Source organism: Mauremys reevesii, linkage group 3, assembly GCF_016161935.1.
Source record: "Mauremys reevesii isolate NIE-2019 linkage group 3, ASM1616193v1, whole genome shotgun sequence".
NCBI classification, from domain to species: domain Eukaryota; kingdom Metazoa; phylum Chordata; order Testudines; family Geoemydidae; genus Mauremys; species Mauremys reevesii.
In genome coordinates, this window is record NC_052625.1 from 40,617,991 (window position 1) to 40,638,515 (window position 20,525).

Below are 20,525 nucleotides of genomic sequence, written 5' to 3' on the forward strand. Positions count from 1 at the left end.
AATCCATTCTACTTTTTATATGTTCAGTAAGCGTTATTAGTATAGTTTGGCTTTCAAAAATCCTACATTACAAATATGACCATCTGCAAAGTCAAATCATGTGCTTAGAAGTTTATCCCATAAGCTATCCAAGTATTGGATAATCCTTCAATGTCACAAAAAATCCATGTATATCAGTACAAAGATTTCATTAATTTTTTTTGTTTCTGCCGCTGCTTCATTGCTTAGGTCCATTTAGTTTTTACTGCTTTAAATGGACCACAAATCCCAGTCAGCTATGAGGTTGGAAGCTTTCTTAGGCACCCTGTAGTGTTCAATAACTTGTCTCAGAGACATCAGAGTAGAACTGAACCCAACAGTGCACTGTTAGCTAGTTGAGTTATGGGAAATGCTGTTATACAGTCATTACCACATGAAGACCTAAATGTTATGTCATCACCTATTCTTAGATTTCTCTGTCAAGAGCCAAGTTAGATTTTAAATAAAAATAATGCACCTAATTTTAGATGACATGCTTGTATTGTACATAAGTGACTTCAGGATGATTGCCATAGTCCATGCTTCTAGGGCCAAATTCGAACTTGTTATAATCAGGTGTAGGTCCACTGATGTGAATGGAGTTGCAACTGCTTTACATCATGTCTGAACTTGCTTTTTAAGGTCAGATTTAGCTCTCTGACTGTATCACTGTCAATTTGGGTGGGGTAACTCTGTTGAAGTCAGAGAGGTCACTCTCTAATCAGTGGACTTATTCAGGAATTACCAAGAGTGAAATTTGCTGCTCAGAGCTTTTTCATATGTAGATGAAGTGTCAGTGCATGCCAAATCACTATATCCAATCTTCTTGGAGAAGTGAAAAACTTTCTTAAAGAAACTCCAAATTAGGAGCGTTGTGCCTGGGGTTTTGTATTTTTTTTTTTATTTTTTTTTGTGGCTGGGAACCATACAGAACTAAGTAGCTCTGTACAGCTTCAGTCTGAAATCAGGAAAAACATGGGGCTACTGGCCAAGTTTTGGGCTTACCTAGAACTCAGAACAAAATTCAGGGGATGCAAATTCACAAACTAAAACTAGTGGGACATAAACTTGCACAAATCCCTGTGAGCTCAGATTGAGTTTCACACTGCTTTAGAGTAGCCTAAAAACTGCCATGATTTGGAAATGCTGGGGGAGGGGGAAGAAAGCGTTTGATCCTTGATTCTCCTGCATTACTCCTTGAATAAAGAGAAAGATTGGCTCTGAAGTACGTAGCCAATATAGTCGTGAAAACATTACTTAGATGTCAGTGGCTAATGTTACAGGAAGACAGGATGTGCATGTTCTGAACAAGTGAAGCTTAAAGGAAGAGTAGGAAGGATGGTCTATTCCAGGGATCGGCAACCTTTGGCACGCGGCCCGTCAGGGAAATCTGCTGATGGGCTGGGGCGGTTTGTTTACCTGCAGCGTCCACAGGTTCAGACGATCGCTGCTCCCATTGGCCTGGAACGGTGAACCGCAGCCAGTGGGAGCTGCGATTGGCCGAACCTGCAGACGCTACAGGTAAACAAACCGTCCCAGCCCATCAGCAGATTTTCCTGACAGGCTGCATGCCAAAGGTCTCTGGTCTAGTCAGTGTATATGGCACTAATCTAAGCCTCAGGAATCCTGGGTTTGGTTCCTGGCCAAGCCCCAGATGTTTTGTGTAACCTTGGGCAAGTCACTTAATCTAACTTGTGTCTTCGCTTCCCATCTGTAAAATGAGGGTGAAACTCCTGTACCTCACAGCTCTGTTGAAGATAAAATCCATGAATGATTGTGAGGCACTTGATAATATGATGATGAGTGCTATACAGGGGCGGCTCTAGATACCAGCACGCCAAGCAGGCGCTTGGGGCGGCCGTTTCCCGGGGGGGCGGCATTTGGCTCCGGTTGAGCTCCCGCCGGCATGCCTGCGGCAGGTGCAGCGGGGCCCGGGGGCAGCGGACCTGCCGCAGGCATGACTGCGGCGGGTCCCGTCTTCCCGCGGCTCCGGTTGAGCTCCTGCAGGCATGACTGCGGCAGGTCCGCTGGTCCCGGGCTCCGGTGGACCTGCCGCAGGCATGCCGGCAGGAGCTCAACCGGAGCCGCGGGAAGAGGGGACCCACCGCGGGACCGGGGAAGGGCGGCGCAGCGCTCCGCGCTGCTTGGGGCAGCCGGATTTCTAGAGCCGCCCCTGGTGCTATATAAGTACTGAAGTAGAAATGATGATATGCTGAAATTTGGGCATTGTTTCGACAGGTGTATGTGGAAAGCAGGCCTGTTTTTGTGGACAGCTGCTTTATTTTTCCTGAAACAGACCAAGTCATATGTTTTATTCATGCCTGGAATTTTTCAAGATCATTGCTGTAATGCAGCTATTGTTTCACTTTATTTCCACATCAGGAATAAGGGGGCTATTCATAGGACGTATTTAAAAAACAGATATGATTCATCTTACTCTGCACCTACTACTAGACACTTTAATTGATGCCATGAAATTGGCTTATGCAGGAAGCAAAGACAAATATGTTTTGGTGGTGTTCAGCCTCTTCTCTAATGTGTTTTTACATTAACAATGTTTTTGTTACGTGTCGAGATCATCGTCTGTGCTGCACAGGACACAATGTAGATTTAGTCCTTGGTTATAACAAAGTTCAGCTTGGATCAACTCATCTCTGTCAGTCAGGCAAGTTGTGTTCACACCTTGGTTTTCTCTTTGCTATCCTGCTTTTTCTTTTCATAAATAACTTCTCTCCGAGCCAGTGGTCCAAGTCAGAGTCAAAGATGCAAACATTTTTTAGCCAAATGGAAGGGTCAGGTTCAGACCTGCCATGAGTAGCGTAACCCCCATTGCATTCAAGTTGTGCCCACTGTTACCCACATTGAATTTGATCCATCAACAACTACTTCTGGAAACCACAGGTGACATCGGTGGCCTCCTGCCAGTGTCTTTATAGGCATTTGAAAAAGTTGCTTTCAGATTTGCACTTTGCTTAAAACGATGCAAGTAACTGGTTTCTACACTGCGTAATTGCAATGCACATGCTTTTAGACAGCATTTCAAGATCACTTGATAGCTTTTTGCATTGCTTTTTAGGTGATGTTGGGATATGTGAATATTTTTTCACTAATTGTCCACCAGGTTCTATTTAAAGTGAGGATTTTGGTGTTGAAAGCCCTGTATAGGTTTGATCCTAGCTCTCTGAGAGACCACCTCTGTCTAATTTATTTGAGGTCTTCACACTCTCATCAATGTAATCTATAAGCAATGAAGTACAAACATTTATGCCAGCATGAAGTGGAATTGCTAATAGACACTGCACCTTCCATTTCTGGGATTATCCAGGAAGGGCCTGATCTGAAGTCCAAGACTCTCTAGGTATGTTTGTGCTGCAGCTCGGAGGCATGATTCCCAGTATGGGTAGACAGATTTACACTAGCTCTCCTCGAACTAGCATGCTGAAAATAGCAGTGTGGAGGTCGTGGGCTCTGGCAGCAGCTCAGGCTAGCCACCAGAGCTCAGACCCGGAGGTTGGGCAGGTTTGGATTTGAGTGGCTAGCTTGAGCCGCTGCTAGTGCCGCTGCATCTGCACTGCTATTTTTAGTATGCTAGTGTGAGGTGTGGCAGCACAAGTCTGCCTACCTGCTCTGGGAATCGATCTCCCATCTGCATTGCAGGCATATCCTAATTGACTTCAGTGAGCTTTGGGTCCATGGCAGCTGGAGCCTTTGAACTAAGTCATTTGATTTAAATGTCTTGGAGCTGCTGGCACGAGGTGTGCTTAGTGGAAGGTACTCAGTTCTAGAGTAAGTTTTCCCTCCCTTCCTGCTTCCCCCTCAGTGACCCAGTAGAGGTAGAGAGTGAAATCCTGAGACCATTGAAGTCACTGGCAAAACTCTCATTGACTTCAATAGGTCCATGATTTCACCCTGAGCTTCTTGGCCTTTAGAAGTCAGATGAAGACTCATTTGTCTTCACAAGCATTTATGAGAGGGCAGAGGCCGTTTATATGGAGAGGAACTGGTTTTTGCCTGTGATAAAAGTACGCATTTGACACGTGTGTATCCTGAGTGAAGTGGAAAGGTGCGTTTTTATAAACCTGTAAGTAAGGCTGTGTCATCAGTACTGGAGCGTTCCATTTAACTTGTGAAATCCTTTGTTAGAAAATAATTTTCATAAATTTTCTTGGAGTAACGAACTGAGAGGAGAAGAGAGAGTTTGGAATAGCTGATGGAAGCTGCCTACTTGGTGGTAGAAATGAGTTCAGAGCTCAAGGCTCTGTCTTGGGCTGCTGGGTGAGGGAGAGGGTGAGACAGAGAGAGAGAGGCATGCACACACTGGACAGAAAGAACACTTATTTATATCTGCTGTGACACCTTCAGCTACTCAGGAGACGCATTGACTGACTTTGGCGGGGCAGTATCCTGGGGTTGGGCAGGTGGGAGGGAGAGTATTGATTTTTCAGATTCAAAGGCCTTTATTGAAAGCCCAAGTAAACATTATGTGAGGCTGGTATGAATGGAGCCCTAGAAGTATTTTTCTTCCAAGCAGCCATCTGTGGAGTAATATAGAAATTGTTCAAAAGCAAACATCAACTCAGACTTCAAAGCCTGTCCTTGCACCTGTGCTTCTGATCTCCTAATATCTTGTATTTAAAAACTGCAAAAGGAGGTAAATAGTATTTCAGTAGTAGTATTTTTATTTCTATTTCAGAAATTATTACAAATGTCCTCACTAAATATTTAACACTTTACTGATATTCATGGACAACCTCTCAACCAGGCCATCCTCATCCCATGTCTGGACAACCACCTCCTTGATCTTCCTAACACCCATCTCCCCCTCTCCTTCCCTCCCAATCCATTCAAAGTTCAGCTTTGAGTGTTTGAGTGTTTGACCAGATCACTCCTCAGCCCTCTTTGAATCCCTCACCTGGCTCCTTTGGTGGAAGAGCTGCAGAAACATTTGTTTCAGAGTAGCAGCCGTGTTAGTCTGTATCCGCAAAAAGAACAGGAGTACCTGTGGCACCTTAGAGACTAACACATTTATTTGAGCATAAGCTTTTGTGGGCTACAGCCCACTTCATCGGATGCATGCAGTGGAAAATACAGTAGGAAGATATATATATATATATACAGAGAACATGAAACAATGGATGTTACCATACACACACTAACGAGAGTGATCAGTGAAGGTGAGCTATTACCAGCAGGAGAGAAAAAAACTTTTTTGTAGTGGTAATCAAAATGGTCCATTTGCAGCAGTTGACAATAAGTTGTAAGGAACAGTGGTGGTGGGAGGGAATAAACATGGGGAAATAGTTTTACTTTGTTTAATGACCCATCCACTTCCAGTCTTTATTCAAGCCTAATTTAATGGTGTCCATTTTGCAAATTAATTCCAATTCATCAGTCTCTCATTGGAGTCTGTTTTTGAAGTTTTTTTGTTGTAATATTGCGACTTTTAGGTCTGTAATCGAGTGGCCAGGGAGATTGAAGTGTTCTCCGACTGGTTTTTGAATGTTATAATTCTTGATATCTGATTTGTGTGCATTTATTCTTTTACGTAGAGACTGTCTGGTTTGGCCAATGTACATGGCAGAGGGGCATTGCTGGCACATGATGGCATATATCATATTGGTAGATGTGCAGGTGAACGAGCCTCTGATAATGTGGCTGATGTGATTAGGTCCTGTGATGGTGTCCCCTGAATAGATAGGTGGACAGAGTTGGCAACGGGCTTTGTTGCAAGGATAGGTTCCTGGGTTAGTGTTTTTGTTGTGTGGTCTGTAGTTGCTAGTGAGTCTTTGATTCAGGTTGGGGGACTGTCTGTAAGCAAGGACTGGCCTGTCTCCCAAGATCTGTGAGAGTGATGGATCGTCCTTCAGGATAGGTTATAGATCCTTGATGATGCGCTGGAGAGGTTTTAGTTGGGAGCTGAAGGTGATGGCTAGTGGCATTCTGTTACTTTCTTTGTTGGGTCTGTCATGTTTTAGGTGACTTCTGGGTACTCTTCTGGCTCTGTCAATCTGTTTCTTCACTTCAGCAGGTGGGTATTGTAGTTGCAAGAACGCTTGATAGAGATCTTGTAGGTGTTTGTGTCTTTCTGAGGGGTTGGAGCAAATGTGATTGTATCGTAGAGCTTGGCTGTAGACAATGGATCGTGTGGTGTGGTCTGGATAGAAGCTGGAGGCATGTAGGTAAGTATAGCGGTCAGCAGGTTTCCAGTATAGGGTTCCCATGGGCTTCTTTTCCATGGGTCCAGATGATGAAGATGTCATCAATGTAGTGCAAGTAGGGCAAGGTCGTTAGGGAAATTAGGCTTAAATAAAGACTGGGAGTGGATGGGTCATTACACAAAGTAAAACTATTTCCCCATGTTTATTCCCCCCCCCCCCGCCGTTCCTCACAACTTCTTGTCAACTGCTGCAAATGCACCATTTTGATTACCACTACAAAAAGTTTTTTTCTCTCCTGCTGGTAATAGCTCACCTTAACTGATCACTCTCGTTAGAGTGTGTATGCTAACACCCATTGTTTCATGTTCTCTCTGTGTGTGTGTATATATATATATATATATATATAGATATATATATATATATATATATATATATAATCTTCCTACTGTATTTTCCACTGCATGCATCCGATGAAGTGGGTTGTAGCCCATGAAAGCTTATGCTTAAATAAATGTGTTAGTCTCTAAGGTGCCACAAGTACTCCTGTTCTTTTTGCAGAAACATTTGTGTGAAAAGCTATCGGATGGACTAGGTGGGCGTTATTGGCAGAGTGAAGGACGCAGGGGTGACCCAATAAGAGACCAGAACAGAAGTGCAGTGAGAGGTTCCCTTGTTTTGAAGGGCCTTATAGTTGAGGATAAAAGGTTGGAAACAGAAGGAGCCTGTTAAGGCTGCTCTAACTTACACCATCTGGCATGGTCCCCGAGGGACTGTCCTCCAGCTGGGGATATCAGAGCACAGTGTGCTCTGGGCCACTTCAATGTATCCCCCTGAGCTGGGGAATTAAATGCAGTCGCTGCTCCCTCTGCACTGCCAGAGATTCCTTTGTTTTTCAGTTTACAACAAAAACGTTACCCGCTACTCATCCCACTTCTTAGCCTGAATGAGAAATTTTCTCCCAAAATGTGAAGAAAATTATGTTTTAACCATTGTTGTGACTTTCCCTCTACGCCCTCTACAATATCATAGAACCTTGTGAATCTGCACACCACTTAATCCTCAACCAAACTGTCTTTCTCCCCACATCTGAGCAAAGATTCAAACCCAGCGTGATATAGTGAAATTTCCTATATCTAAGAGAGTGAGATATTATCATAAATAATTCAACCTAAACTGTAGTTGTCAAAATTAATGAGCAAAGTACATTTTGTGATCCTAGCTTTGTTGTTGTGTGTATTCACTTCCTTGCTAATTTGCAAAGATCAGGAGACCATTATCTTCTAGTCATTAGCAAGAAGTGAATTAGCAAGATTCTAATGTAATGCATTATTAGTGACCTGAGATGCAGTTTTTAGTGTTTTTAGTAGCCAAAATGTATGACTTTAGGAAAACAAAGTTCCAAGCACTTATGGGTCTTAAGCACTCCCCCTTTTCCCACTTCAGCAGATATAGAATGGGAACTGATGCCCAAAGTCTGGGGCAGTGGATAGTTGTCACCTCAGGAAGGCATTGAACTTCTGCTGGATTAGGTAGTAAGAAGTGTCATGACACTTAATCCCCTCCTCCTGCTCTCCATTCCTTGCAAGTACATGGTGGGAAAGGTGCCATCTTCACCTACTCCCCACTCCGCTCCCCTCACGTGCTTGTGGGGAGTTGTCTTGTGCATGCATCTCTGTGATCCCAGTAGGTCCTCAATGGCCATGCAGGTAGGTGTTGGTGCAGTCTTGCGCAGTCAGGTAGGAAGAAGGTGAAATATAGCCCATAATGCGCTGCTTCCAAACACTGTGCAGCATTCCACTCAGATTTCAATGGAAGAGCCACGAAAGCTTATGCCCAAATAAATTTGTTAGGGCTTGTCTACACTACAGGACTATTTCGAATCTACTTAAGTCGAATTTGTGGATCGACGACTCAAAATCAATTGTGTGTATCATACTAAATACACAAATTCGAACTTTCTGTCCACCACATTCACGGGCTTCGCTTTTTGGAAGGTGCACTGTGGAAGCCTCCACACAGTTCCCGCCCGCCCCCCATTGGATTGGTGGATTTCCCAATGCCAAATGCTGGGAAAAAATGTGTTCATTGAACGATCAATCTCTCTTCCTCTTCTCCTCCCGGCGCGAAATTGCTCTTCGCTCTCTCTGGTTCGGGTTACAGCGCCCACCACCGCCACCTGCGCGCGAGCATGGAGATGGGCGATCATCGCTGCACTCATCTAGCTCGTTATATCAACTCGTCCGCTTCCACCCTCCTCTTCCCAGTCAGATGCTGAGAAAAGAGCAGGGAGGCTCCGGCACGAGAGAGGAGCAAAGCAGCAGTACACAAGGCAGTGGGGCAGTGGTGGGGATGGTGTGGTCAATGGTGGCAAGGGGGCAAGTTCATGGTGTGTTCTGGGCCCGGGGGCGGAAACAACTGTGGGGTGGGACTACCGCATACACTGTCTGGAGGATGACACAGGGCGCAGTAAACTTCAGGACTTACGGATTTCCACCTTGCTGCCCTGTGTTGACTTGTGCCCTGCCTGCCCTGAGCCCTGGGGAGAACACACAGCAGTGACTGGCCTGTGCAGCCAGGAAGGCCCCCTCTGGAAACAGCCCTGCACAGCCACAGCCAGACAGGTACAGGTCAGGCACAGGCGCAAACAACGTGGGCAACTCATTGTCATTCAAGCTCAAATCAAAAAATCAGCTGAGCAACTCAACTGTAGTGACTGTCATGGTAAAGGTCATGGCGGTCATGTCATGAGATGGGCATGGCATGGGGCGCGGTGGGGCTATAGATAGGACTCGGGACCCCAGCTGGGCAGCCCAGCAGCCCAGCACCAAGCCCACCAGGCCAGCCCAGCGGCTTATTGCTGCCGGCTTGGTGCTTAGCGGAATGGTGGCTTTAGGGGACACAAACATCAATGACTGGGTGCGGCCGTTTCGCACGGCGGGCGTTCAGGAACTCTGGTCTGTTTAAGGGCCTCTCAGGCAGCACTTCCTCCAGGCAACAAAAATAGACCCGGACCACATTCACAAAATTGGGTGATCCTCGATGGGATCCTGGCTCCCCCCCCTTGATGCCTACCCGCCCAAGCCCTATACAGGGGCTCTTGGACACTGAAAAGGAACTCTTCAAACTCTTCAACTACCTGTGGAGTGAGCTGGTGCGAGTGGGTGGTGGAGTGTGCGGGAGATGACACTCCAGGGACATCAGCGAAAGAGCATCCCTCGGATATTCGCTGCTTGCTTGCTCCCACACTGTGCTGCTGAGCTGCTGCCTGTGCACAATGTGGAGTTGAGAGCAAAGTGTTGGGGAGGCGCTTGAGAGGTTCCTGGCCGTGCTGAGATGATCTTTCAGACAGAGGCAATATGAAGAAGAATACTTGAAAGCGAAGTTTATCGAGAGCAGAGGCTTTGAAAGCCCAGTTCCTTTTGAGCAGTTTAAGAGAACTGTCCACTTGATTTTAAGAGAGCCCCATCATAAAGTTAGTTTTTTTCCTTCCCCATGTTTTAAAAAAAAATAAACATTCTTTTTTAATTAATAATATTTCTTTCTTCGTTGAATCATTTTCTTCTTCTCTTTGGGTGGTGAAAGCAATTGTGTGGTTTGCAGGAGTGGGAGGTGCGTGGGGGTGGTGGAAGGGGGGAGAGGGGGAGGGTGTGGGGGGGGGGAGGTGGGAGGTGTGGGGTGTGGGGGGGAAGGGGAAGGGGGGAAGGGTGGGGGGAGGGGGGGTCTGGGCCTGGGGGGAGTCTCTTTGGGGCTCGGGCACCGGGAGGGGCGTGATCTGTGAGGTGGACTACGTCCAAGAATCCTGCGGGAATGTGCCCTTACAGACCCACACCACAGGCACCAGGACACTAGTGAGACCCGGGCAGCATACACCACATGTGTGTCCTGCACCTGCTCCTTGACTGCAGTCTGTGGCAGCCCCCTGTGATGCCCTGCCCCCCAAGTGCCCCACCTCTGAATGCACGCTAATTAAACACCCACAAACAGAAAACATCCTGAAGCAAAACGAAACAAACAGAGACAACAAAGTAACAACAACTGGCTTTTAATAATGTTATACACAGTGGAAGGTTGACTTGGGTGGGGGATAGAGGATTCTGGCAAGGGTGCCTGACAATGTGCAGCAACAGTTCGAGAGGGCCCTACTCTGCTTGTGCCTGCTGCGGTGCAGTGACAGGACAGGTCTCTGCCTTGCCTCTTTGTCTGCAGGGTCACTTGGGGGACTTCTCTCCTGCCTTCTTGGGCGGGGAACATCTACAAGGGGGCTCTGCTCTCCCTCTCTCCCTCTCAGACCACAGGCGCTCTTGTGGCTGCCTGGTTCCCCCTCGTTCCGTCCCTCCCTTCCGCCAGGTGTGCTCGCGTTCCTGCCGTGCCCCTCTTCCTGCCGTTCTGCTCACCTCCCCTCCGCCTGTGAGGCTGTCTCTGCCTGTCCTTCCCTCCTCTCCTCTGATCTGCCTGCTCTGCTGCTCTGCATGCTGATCTGTCTCTCTTGGTGTCGGGTCTTTTCCCAGTCTTTGAAGGAGCGCCAATGCTCAGGTAGGTGATGTGGAGGAGATGTGAAGGAGCCGGTGATTGAGCGAAGCAAAGTGATCAAAAAAAGAACAAACACATGTTGAACAACAGTACACAGTCCAACAGTAGAAGAAACAGTCCAGACCAAGTTGAGATGAAGTGTTAACTAGATCTCACAACTAGTCCGAACGATTGCAGTGGATCGAATGCAAGCGAGCAGCGACATCTGATCGACGCACAGTACAGACTGCTTCTCAGAGACTGCTGCCTGTCCTCCTGATAGTAAAGCAGCAACAGAGCTGGTGCAAGCTCGAAAAGCAGTGCTGAAAGTGAAAATCTGCTGCTGTCCTGCATGCTTGGGCAAGCAAACGGCATGCTGTTGCAAAGACCGCCTGTATGCAAAAGGGTCATGTGAGAGCAAAAGTAAATTCTTATGCAACTGGTCATTCTGGCGCAAGGCAGTAAAAGTAAAAGCGCAAAAAGTCTTTCTTGCTTAAAAAGTAAAAAGTAAACTAAGAGTAAGCGTCTTTCTTCACTTAAGTCGCAAGTCTGCCATACAACAAGTAACCCACACACACTATGCAGCACAGAGAGCACACACAAACCACACCTCCCATCGCTCCCAGGCTCACCCAGAGCTGGCGCTGAGGCGGAAGCCCCGCACAGACCAGGACAGACCTGCATGGCGCGGGACCACCTCTCTCCCCCCTCCTCCCCTCTACCTGATTCCCTCTCCCTGGAAGTTCTTTGCTTTTTCCAATAAGCTGCTCTTCTCCCATTGCTGTTCTTGTAGACCTGCTGTTTGTTTAGCTTGTTTTTTTTTTAATTTTTTTATTTTCTTTTTTTTTTTTATTGTTTTTATATTTGATAAATGGCTGTTTGTTTGTCTGTTTTTTAAAATGTTTTTATAGTATTTCTATTTTTATATAAATCCTGATCCTTCCTAAAAATAAATGTTTCCCTTGGTTGGGGATGATCCTGCTCTGGCTCTGTGAGGGTGATGAAGTCCCTGTCCTGTGGTGTCTGGGGGAGTAGGGTCGCTCTCTCCGCCTGAGAAGACCCTGTGGGGGAACCCTCCGTCCACTATTCCGAACTCGCCCGCGCTCTCTCTGCTGGTCCCTCACTGAACCTTCCCATCCCCACCTGAGAGACGATGCTGATCCTACACTATTCATGGCTGTGTCTGGGCACTCGAAGCCCGGGGCTCCGTGGGCTGGTGGCAGAAGAACCGCACGTCCTCTTGCCGTGAGGGCCTCACATGCGCGCTTGGTGGCGGGCTCCTTTTTCTTTTTTCTTTTTTTTTTTCCCTTGTGTTTCGCCTCTCTGCTTGCCTTGGCACTCATCGCTTCGCCTGTATTCTCCACCTTCACTCGCTTTCAGACTGACTTCGGACCTTCTTCGCTGGGCTCCGGTTCACGCAGCTCCTGTGGCGGACTCTCTGCGAAGGCGCTGGTCACCTGGACTTCGCCCCTGGGAGCCTCCGGTGCCTGCACTTTCCTGCCTGATTCCGCTGACCGCCTTTAGAATCCAATCCGATTTCAAACCAGAGCGCAAGTGCTGGTGGCCATACAAGTGCAATGAAGAGCGAAAGAGAGCGTCAAGAAGAGCAAAAAATTCAATTCAAATTCCGCTGTGGCTCGTGTGTGATTAGCAACAGAGTGGTGCCCTGTGACTGGCAAGTGCGACAACTGTGGCTGCAGAGCCTGCTGCGGAGAGAGAATTCGATTAAGGATAGCAATTCGAAGCTGCTAAGCTAACCTATTGGTGGGTCCTGGAGCGTTTCGTCTCAGAGTCTAATGAAGAGCGAAAGGTCTTAGTCTCTAAGGTGCCACAAGTACTCCTCATTCTTTTTGCTGATACAGACTAACATGGCTACCACTCTGAGACCTGTAGTTATGCTGTGTGTTCATATACTTAAATGAGACATATTTCTCTTTCCTTAACTTTTCCTGAAACCTTTAAAGAGATTTAAATCACAAAAGCTGTCAGTGTAATGTTCTGGGAGTCAGTTAATCACACACAATTAGTGAAATTCAGAGTCGCTGATGAAATGTACAGTGCAATATATTATCTGTCTAGGCATTTATACTGCATTCATCATTGTGGTATCTATCTAAACCTACGCCTTCCAATATCTAGAGCCAATCAGATCTTCTTTTAAGAACTTTTAAATCCCACAGCCGGGATTTGAAGGGCTCTGGGCTGCCCACAGCCTCAGGAAGCCCCGAGCCCTTTAAATCCGGCCCCAGCCCGGCTGCCAGAGCCACGGCAGGATTTAAAGGGCTCTGGGCTGCCCGCAGCGGCGGGGAGCTCTGAGCCCTTTAAATCCTGGCCCCAGCCCGGCCGCCGGTGCCACGGCCGGGATTTAAAGGGCCCTGGGCTGCCCGCAGGACCGGACCGGCTTCCTTACACCTCTGCAAAGCTTATTACTGTACTGAGGCAGCTTACTGGATTTATAAAATGAAGCAGGACTGATCCTGCAGGGTGTGGAGGTCCCTTGACTGCAGTGGGAATTGAGGTTGCTTAGCACCTCATACAGGTGCTTAGCTCTTTGCGGGGCCGGGTTTAGTGAGAGTATGATACTTGCTCTGTGAACAGTGACATGCCTTAGGGCAGGGATTGCCAAACTTTTCAGGGTCACGCCACCCCTTACCCATGTCTGCGCACTCCCCACCCCCAAGCCAAGGCCGGGAGCACAGGGCCAGGAGCGAGGACCACAGCTGGGGGCGGGGCTACAGCAGAGCAGGCCTGGGTGGCACTCCCTCCCTGCCACGTGTAGGGGCTGGCCTGGGCCACACCAGCCTCCCCCCCCCCCCCCGGAACGTTATGCGCCCCACAGTTTGGGGACCTTTCCCTTCAGGTTTAAGAATCAATGGAAACTTTTTATTAATGGTGCACACAGGAGCTCATTAAGGGAACACCAGTCTAAGTGTTTCATTCTCTTCTCAATTACAGATTGACTTGGAGCCTGAAGGAAGAGTATATGTCATCATAGATCTTTCAGGATCATCAGGTGAAGGTAAGACCTTTCGATATTTTATCTTGTTCCTCCCATGAATGGTGCTTTTTAAAAAGCTCTATCATGCAAATGTTGTTGGGAAAACCGTGTATTGCAGTATTACTTAACTAATCTGCACAAGCTCAGGTTAAAAAGAAAATGTTATCTTAATAAAGTATATTTTGTTGTACCTCTAAGGAATAGCAGTCCATGGTAGTCCTGGAATTATAGACAGACAACAATAAAAAAATAAATAAGATAGTAACCAAGATGCAGTAGCTTAGAGCTGTTTAATATACCTGGAATTTATTTCCAAGTACTTATTTGTCTGGTTTGGGGGAAAAATGTGCTATAAACCTGACACTAACTGTTAAATTTGTAGAAATAGATGTTATACACATCAAGTGTTTCATCATACTAAATTATTAGTATTTTCTCCACTAAAGTATTCCCTTTCCAAGCAAAGTGCATAAGCAAAATATTTTCATAATAGAAGAGTAGTGGTTTGTATTTGGTAATACAGCACTTGCATATTGGCTTGGGGAAAACCCTAGAAATCAGGAAGATGGGTATTCCGTGGCAATTAAAGGTACTCCTCAGCAACTGTTTTTGCTAGCGATACTGCCAGCGGCTTCAGTGGGGGCAGGATCGGGTCATATATGGTATGAAACTAATTTACAACAGTCCAAACAATTAAGAGTCCCAAAGCTCTTCTGTGTATCGTCTCAAACATGCTCTTTATCAAGATTTTAGCTGCTGAAGTGTATTTGGTGGCATGGGGTCTTTTTTGGTGAGTCAGTTTAAGCTGTGTTCTTTTGAATAGTTACCTGTAATGCAGCCTATCTAAACAGTGTCTGTTGGGTCAGATTACTCAATGCAAATTCATGAGGGCCCTGGCAGGAGGAGAAATGCGGAACAGGAGTAAGCTACAGTTGTTTTGCCTGGATCACTTAAGAGATCAACAGAAGAATGTTTTGCATGTGTCATTTTGGTGTTCAAAAAGGAATAATTGCTGTCCATGGGTAGTTGCTAGAAGTTGCACAAGCACATACTGTGCTTTTGCCTTATTTTTTAAAAAAACGTATTGCTTACAGCTGTTCTTACACCCCTGTGGCCACATAGGGCATTCTTCACACCCTTCATTCTTACATATAAACTGCATACATGATGCTTTAATAACAAACACATGCCCCCTAAGCAATTCTCACTCATGCCTCAAAAAGTTGTAAGACAATCTGCTTTGTTGTTTTACTCTCATAGATTGATTATCCAGTGTCTGCAGTATGTGGAACAAATTTCATGTTAGTACAAATAGCCATATTTTTTTCTTCTTTTTAATTGCTGTGTCAAGTTTAGAGCTCATAGAAGTAAGGATCTAACAGTCCATCATGGTGTATGCAGATGTTCTTCAAAGCTTCCATTTGCAGTTCATTAATAAGATCTTAATTCTGCCTAGCAACAACCTCGCTATTTCAATCCTTTATCACACACTGCCAGTGGTGCCGAATTGCCATTGGATTTTGGTTTTCTTTTTTATGTGAATGGATGTCCCTAGGCTCTTTAAACCCTTAGGAAAAAAGAAAATCCTTTTGGAGAGGTGCACAGAATATAATAGAGATGAAGCTAATAGAATTCTATAGCAAAAATAATTGTACAGAGTTTATCATTTTTTGTGAAATTCTATTATCTTTAAACAATCCTACAGAATTACATAAGTATATACATTTCTCGTATAGACTTTAAAATAAGGCTGTCAAGAGATTAAAAAAAATAATCACGATTAATCATGCTGTTAAGCAATAATAGAATACCATTTATTTAAATATTTTTGGATGTTTTCTACATTTTCAAATATATTGATTTCAATTACAACACAGAATACAAAGTGTACAGTGCTCACTTTATATTTATTTTTATTACAAATATTTGCACTGTAAAAAAACAAAAGAAATCGTATTTTTCAATTCACCTAATACAAGTACTGTAGTGCAATCTCTTTATCATGAAAGTTGAACTTAGAAATGTAGAATTATGTACAAAACCCCCTGCATTTAAAAATAAAATAATGTAAAACTGTAGAGCTACAAGTCCAATCAGTCCTACTTCCTGTTCAGCCAATCACTCAGACAAACAAGTTTATTTACATTTGCAGAAGATAATGCTGCCTGCTTCTTGTTTACAAGGTCCCCTGAAAGTGAGATCAGGTGTTTGTGTGGCACTGTTGTAGCTGGCGTGACAAGATATTTACATGCCAGATGCGCTAAAGATTCATATGTACCTTCATGCTTCAACCGCTATTCCAGGGGACATGCGTCCATGCTGATGATGGGTTCTGCTTGATAACGATCTAAAGCAGTGCAGACCGACGCATGTTCATTTTCATCATCTGAGTCAGATGCCACCAGCAGAATGTTGAAGGTCTTTTTTGGTGGTTCGGGTTCTGTAGTTTCCGCATCAGAGTGTTGCTCTTTTAAGACTTCTGAAAGCATGCTCTACACCTCATCCCTCTCAGATTTTGGAAGGCGCTTCAGATTCTTAAATCTTGGATTGAGGGCTGTAACTATCTTTAGAAATCTCACATTGGTACCTTCTTTGCATTTTGTCAAATCTTCACTGACAGTGTTCTTAAAATGAACATGTGCTAAGTCATCATCCGAGACTGGCAATTATCTGTCTGGCAATTAATAAGTGGGCAGCATTATCTCCTGCAAATGTAAACAAACTTGTTTCTCTTAGCAATTGGCTGAGCAAGAAGTGGGACTGAGTGGACTTGTAGGCACTAAAGTTTTACATTGTTTTGTTTTTGAGTGCAGTTATGTAACAAAAAACCCCTACATTTGTAAGTTGCACTTTCATGATAAAGAGATTGCACTACAGTACTTGTTTGAAGTGAATTGAGAAATACTATTTCTTTTGTTTATCATTTTTAGAGTGCAAATATTTGTAATAAAAATAATATAAAGTAAGCACTCTACACTTTGTATTCTGTGTTGTAATTAAAATCGACATATTTGTAAATGTAGAAAAACATAAAAAATATTTAATACATTTCAATTGGTATTCTATTATTTAACAGTGCGATTAATCGTGATTAATTTTTTAAATCATCATTAATTTTTTCGAGTTAATCGCGTGAAATTAACTGCAATTAATTGACAGCCCTACTATAAAAAGATTCTAGAAAGTTATAGAAAGGTTGTGGATTTCTCCATAGGCAAGTTATACACTGTCCTACAGTACTGGTCTAAAACACATCTCACAGTAGTGATCAGGCCATGTTATGGGCTATTACAGTAGAATACTGTCATATACACCTCTACCCCAATATAATGCTGTATTTGGGAGCCAAAAAATCTTACTGCATTATAGGTGAAACCGCGTTATATCGAACTTGCTTTGATCCGCCGGAGCGTGCAGCCTCACCCCCCCCCCCCCGCCCCGGAGCACTGCTTTACCGCGTTATATCCGAATTCATGTTATATCAGGTCACATTATATCAGGGTAGAGGTGTATTTTGAAAAGAATGAGACTAGCAAACTTGATCTTCTTTGTAACCAGAAACCTTGGTTTTCAACTCCAGTCCCTGGAGATGAAAGGCTAGTGCATTATAACCCATTACACCACCAAGACTCCTTTTCCTAAACATCATTTTTAGTTCCGTCCTGGACCCACAAAAATCTAATTGTCCTGCAAAGTGAATTCCAATCATTAGCTTGTTTTCCCCTGTAGAGGGGTTGGACTCACCCCTGCGGCGCCTCCTGCTGGTGACTCCGGGAATTAGCTCTGTTCAGCACTGGAGCGCCCTCTGCAGGCTGGTGATCCGCCTATCCTCTGGCCCCCGTGTCCCTTCCTGGACCCGGTGCCCTTTCACATGGGGTGCTGCCCCTGGCAGTAACCCCTTTCTCTCTGGGTCTCCCCCTCCTTGGGGAAACCCCACCCTCTATCCCCACCTTGCCTCAGTATTGGCTACTGCCAGTCATTGTCTAGCCCCACACTCTGGGGCAGACTGCAGTATCAGCCTACTCATCACAGGCAAAGGGGTTTGGACCTGCTGCCGTGGCCTACCCCTGGGCTGCCCTCTGCAACCCACAGTACCTGTTGGCCCTTCGCTAGACCGCAGCCTGGGGCTTTCTAGGCTGGACCTCCCCAGCTCCTCAGCCTTTCCCCAGCCCTGCTTCACCCTAGGTACCTTGCCTATAGCCCCTGCAGCCAGGCCCTTCTTCCTCTTCAGGCAGAGGAAGACTGTCTTCTTGAGCCTCGGCCCCTTCCCAGGGCTGTTTTTAACCCCTTCAGGGCCGGAGCAGGGGTCCACCCTGCTACATCCCCCCCATATGCTTCTTGCTTTGGTATGGCACGGTACCGGTAACAGTCAATCTTATGGTTCTGGCAATTTCCATAACACCGCTCTGTCTCACCCACAACAAAATCAAGGAATTTACGGGCTTCAATCACTCCTTCCCCCTTTGTGGATAGAGGAGTTGAAAACATGGCAGATCCCTAGCTGAGGCCATGAGAAGGAGTTTTGGCCTCTTCTCCACTGTTGTCATTGGACGTTGTGGAGGTCCATCTATAGATAGAAACTTCATATCAGGAGTCGGGGACCAGGCTGCCATTGGGAGAAGTGCTGGGGCAAGGGACTGTGTGCGCTGGCATTGCTACTTGGATTCCTCGCCTGTTCCAGAGACAAGCTGGGAATCTACATAAAAGTTATTACAGCCAGAGGTTTTATTGACTCTTTTGTATGCCCCCTTTCTGCATTGAGAAACATCTTTTAGAGCAGGGGAGTTCTGCCAGTGCTGCTCCACCAGAGAAGTGATGAAGAAGGCATTTGGACTCGCCTCCAGTTAATCTCAGAGTTTTACTGCAGGTTTTGAGGTATTCAGTGTTTTTTTCCTTAAAGCCCCATCTCCTGGAATCATGTTGTTGTCTGAGAATCTCTGCTTTCATTTAAAAAAAAATGTCTAGACCTCATAGTTGCAGAAAAAAGCTTGAAATTATGAGCCCTAACGCCTCAGAAATCAGGAGGCAAATACAAAGATTCCCAAATTTATAGATAATTTGTTTACAATCTTATGATTTTTAAGATAATCATGTTGTCTAGGGCCTGCTCATAAGTTCTGAACATTTGAGGTCGACAGTGCTGCTCCTGAGACTTGCAGCTTTTGGCATCTGAACCACATATCCATTCTGCACTGGAGCGGGCGTGGGGAGCGGGAGAGGCAGAGAACAAGCTCTGCCCTTGATGAAATGAACTGTTGCAAATTGCAGTGGGAGCAATCGGGACAGAAGAGTTTAGGATAAAATGCTGAGTGGACACTACATTGTGGCACAGAGGTCCATATTTTCAAAGGCTTGTGTCTGTCTAGCAGCAAAATTGGTACATTGTGCTTTCAAAACCAGTCCTCCACTTAGGTCTGCAAAATGCATAGCTGGGCACCTAAATGCCACTTGCATATGCAAGTGGTTGTGTTTGTACCATACTGTATTTAGTGCATACACAAATTTGGAGGGTGAAAAGTTTATTTTTAGATGTAATTTTGGCTCATGGCATGGAACATCAAGTCCTTTTCCACATAGTTACTAAATACATGTGGGCTATTTATAACACAGGTATCAGTGTGTGAAGATATTACATTTTATAGTGTTGGGCCCTGATCCTGCAAAGATTTATGCATGTGCTTAAACACACCATGAGTAGTCCCGTTAAAGACAATAGGACAGGACTATTCACAGTGTGCGTGCGCGTAAGTCTTTGCAAGATTGGGTTCCAAGTATATTAAGCCCTTCTCAGGTTCAGTGTATAAAACATACAAAAGAAACAGAGAGGCTGAATCTCTTTTATCAACTGGCCTGCAAATGACAAAGCCCTTTTTGGAGATTAAGGCAGTGCCAGAAAGGGTTCCCTAATCTAGAGTTTTCCATATAAACTTTAACGCATAGGAGTCAAATAAAAAAATTTAAAACACTTTTGCATGCCAGTTGTAGTTCAGATTGTCTTATCTTGGAGCTCAGAACAACAAAGGCCTGTTTCAGTTCAGGTGTAAGCAGAGTTGCACCTTGCTTGCACCCACTCTGGATTTGATGCAGGGGCTGTACTGGCAGTGCTGACACACTGGAGTTAGAAAAGCATTAGTGGGACTGGTTATGTTGAGTGAACCTTACAGCCTTCAAAGAACCTGCTTTGAAGTGGCTTGTATTTGATATTAAAAGTGCTTTCTAGGGATTTTCCTCTGCCCATATGTCTTTTCTACTTCTCTCTTACCTCATTTGTTCTAGGGATCTTTGAGAAGATACATGCACAAGATTAAGGGCCTCAGTTCTAATTGCAAATTCATTATGTTTTTGAGTGGTAAGGCATATTCTCAGGTTACAGCTTAAAAGAACAGCTTTGTCTTGAAAGCGTTGCCAAGTAGAACAAGAGAACCTTGGCAGGAGTTCTGACCTAATACACTAACCCCTACATTTGCAAAGAATTACACAGGGTTTTAGGAAAACATTTGCTGTTATTGGAAGTCATCTTTACCACTTTTAAAATTTAAGGGGAAAGGCCGTTGCAGGTAAATAAAAAATGGCCAGCTTCTATGTGGCACGATACTCCTCCCTCCTTTCCCCCCCTCCTCCCCCCCCAGATCTAAGCACTAATTGGCTGCTGTGTCTGTCTCTGTGAGCAATAAAGTGAAGTACTTGAAAGAGAGAAAAGTACTCCGTAAGGCAGAAGGATGAATTATGTAATAGTTCATATTATGTCATAGATAAAGGTACAGGCATGAATCCTGCAACTCTTAACTTGTGGGAGTAGCTTTTACTCACTGACCTCAATGGGACTGCTCATGTGATTAGGG

General features: G+C 45.2%; 1 protein-coding gene across 6 annotated transcripts in view; it reads left to right on the forward strand.

The window, feature by feature from the left end:
• The window catches only part of PRKCE (protein kinase C epsilon), a 501,798-nt gene that overhangs the window by 150,988 nt on the left and 330,285 nt on the right, over window positions 1-20,525 (forward strand). For all 6 annotated transcript variants that reach the window (XM_039531433.1, XM_039531437.1, XM_039531434.1 and 3 more), the window contains exon 2: window positions 13,641-13,704. In XM_039531433.1, coding sequence (XP_039387367.1) covers window positions 13,641-13,704 — 64 coding nt within the window. The remainder of the gene's footprint in view (window positions 1-13,640; window positions 13,705-20,525) is intronic.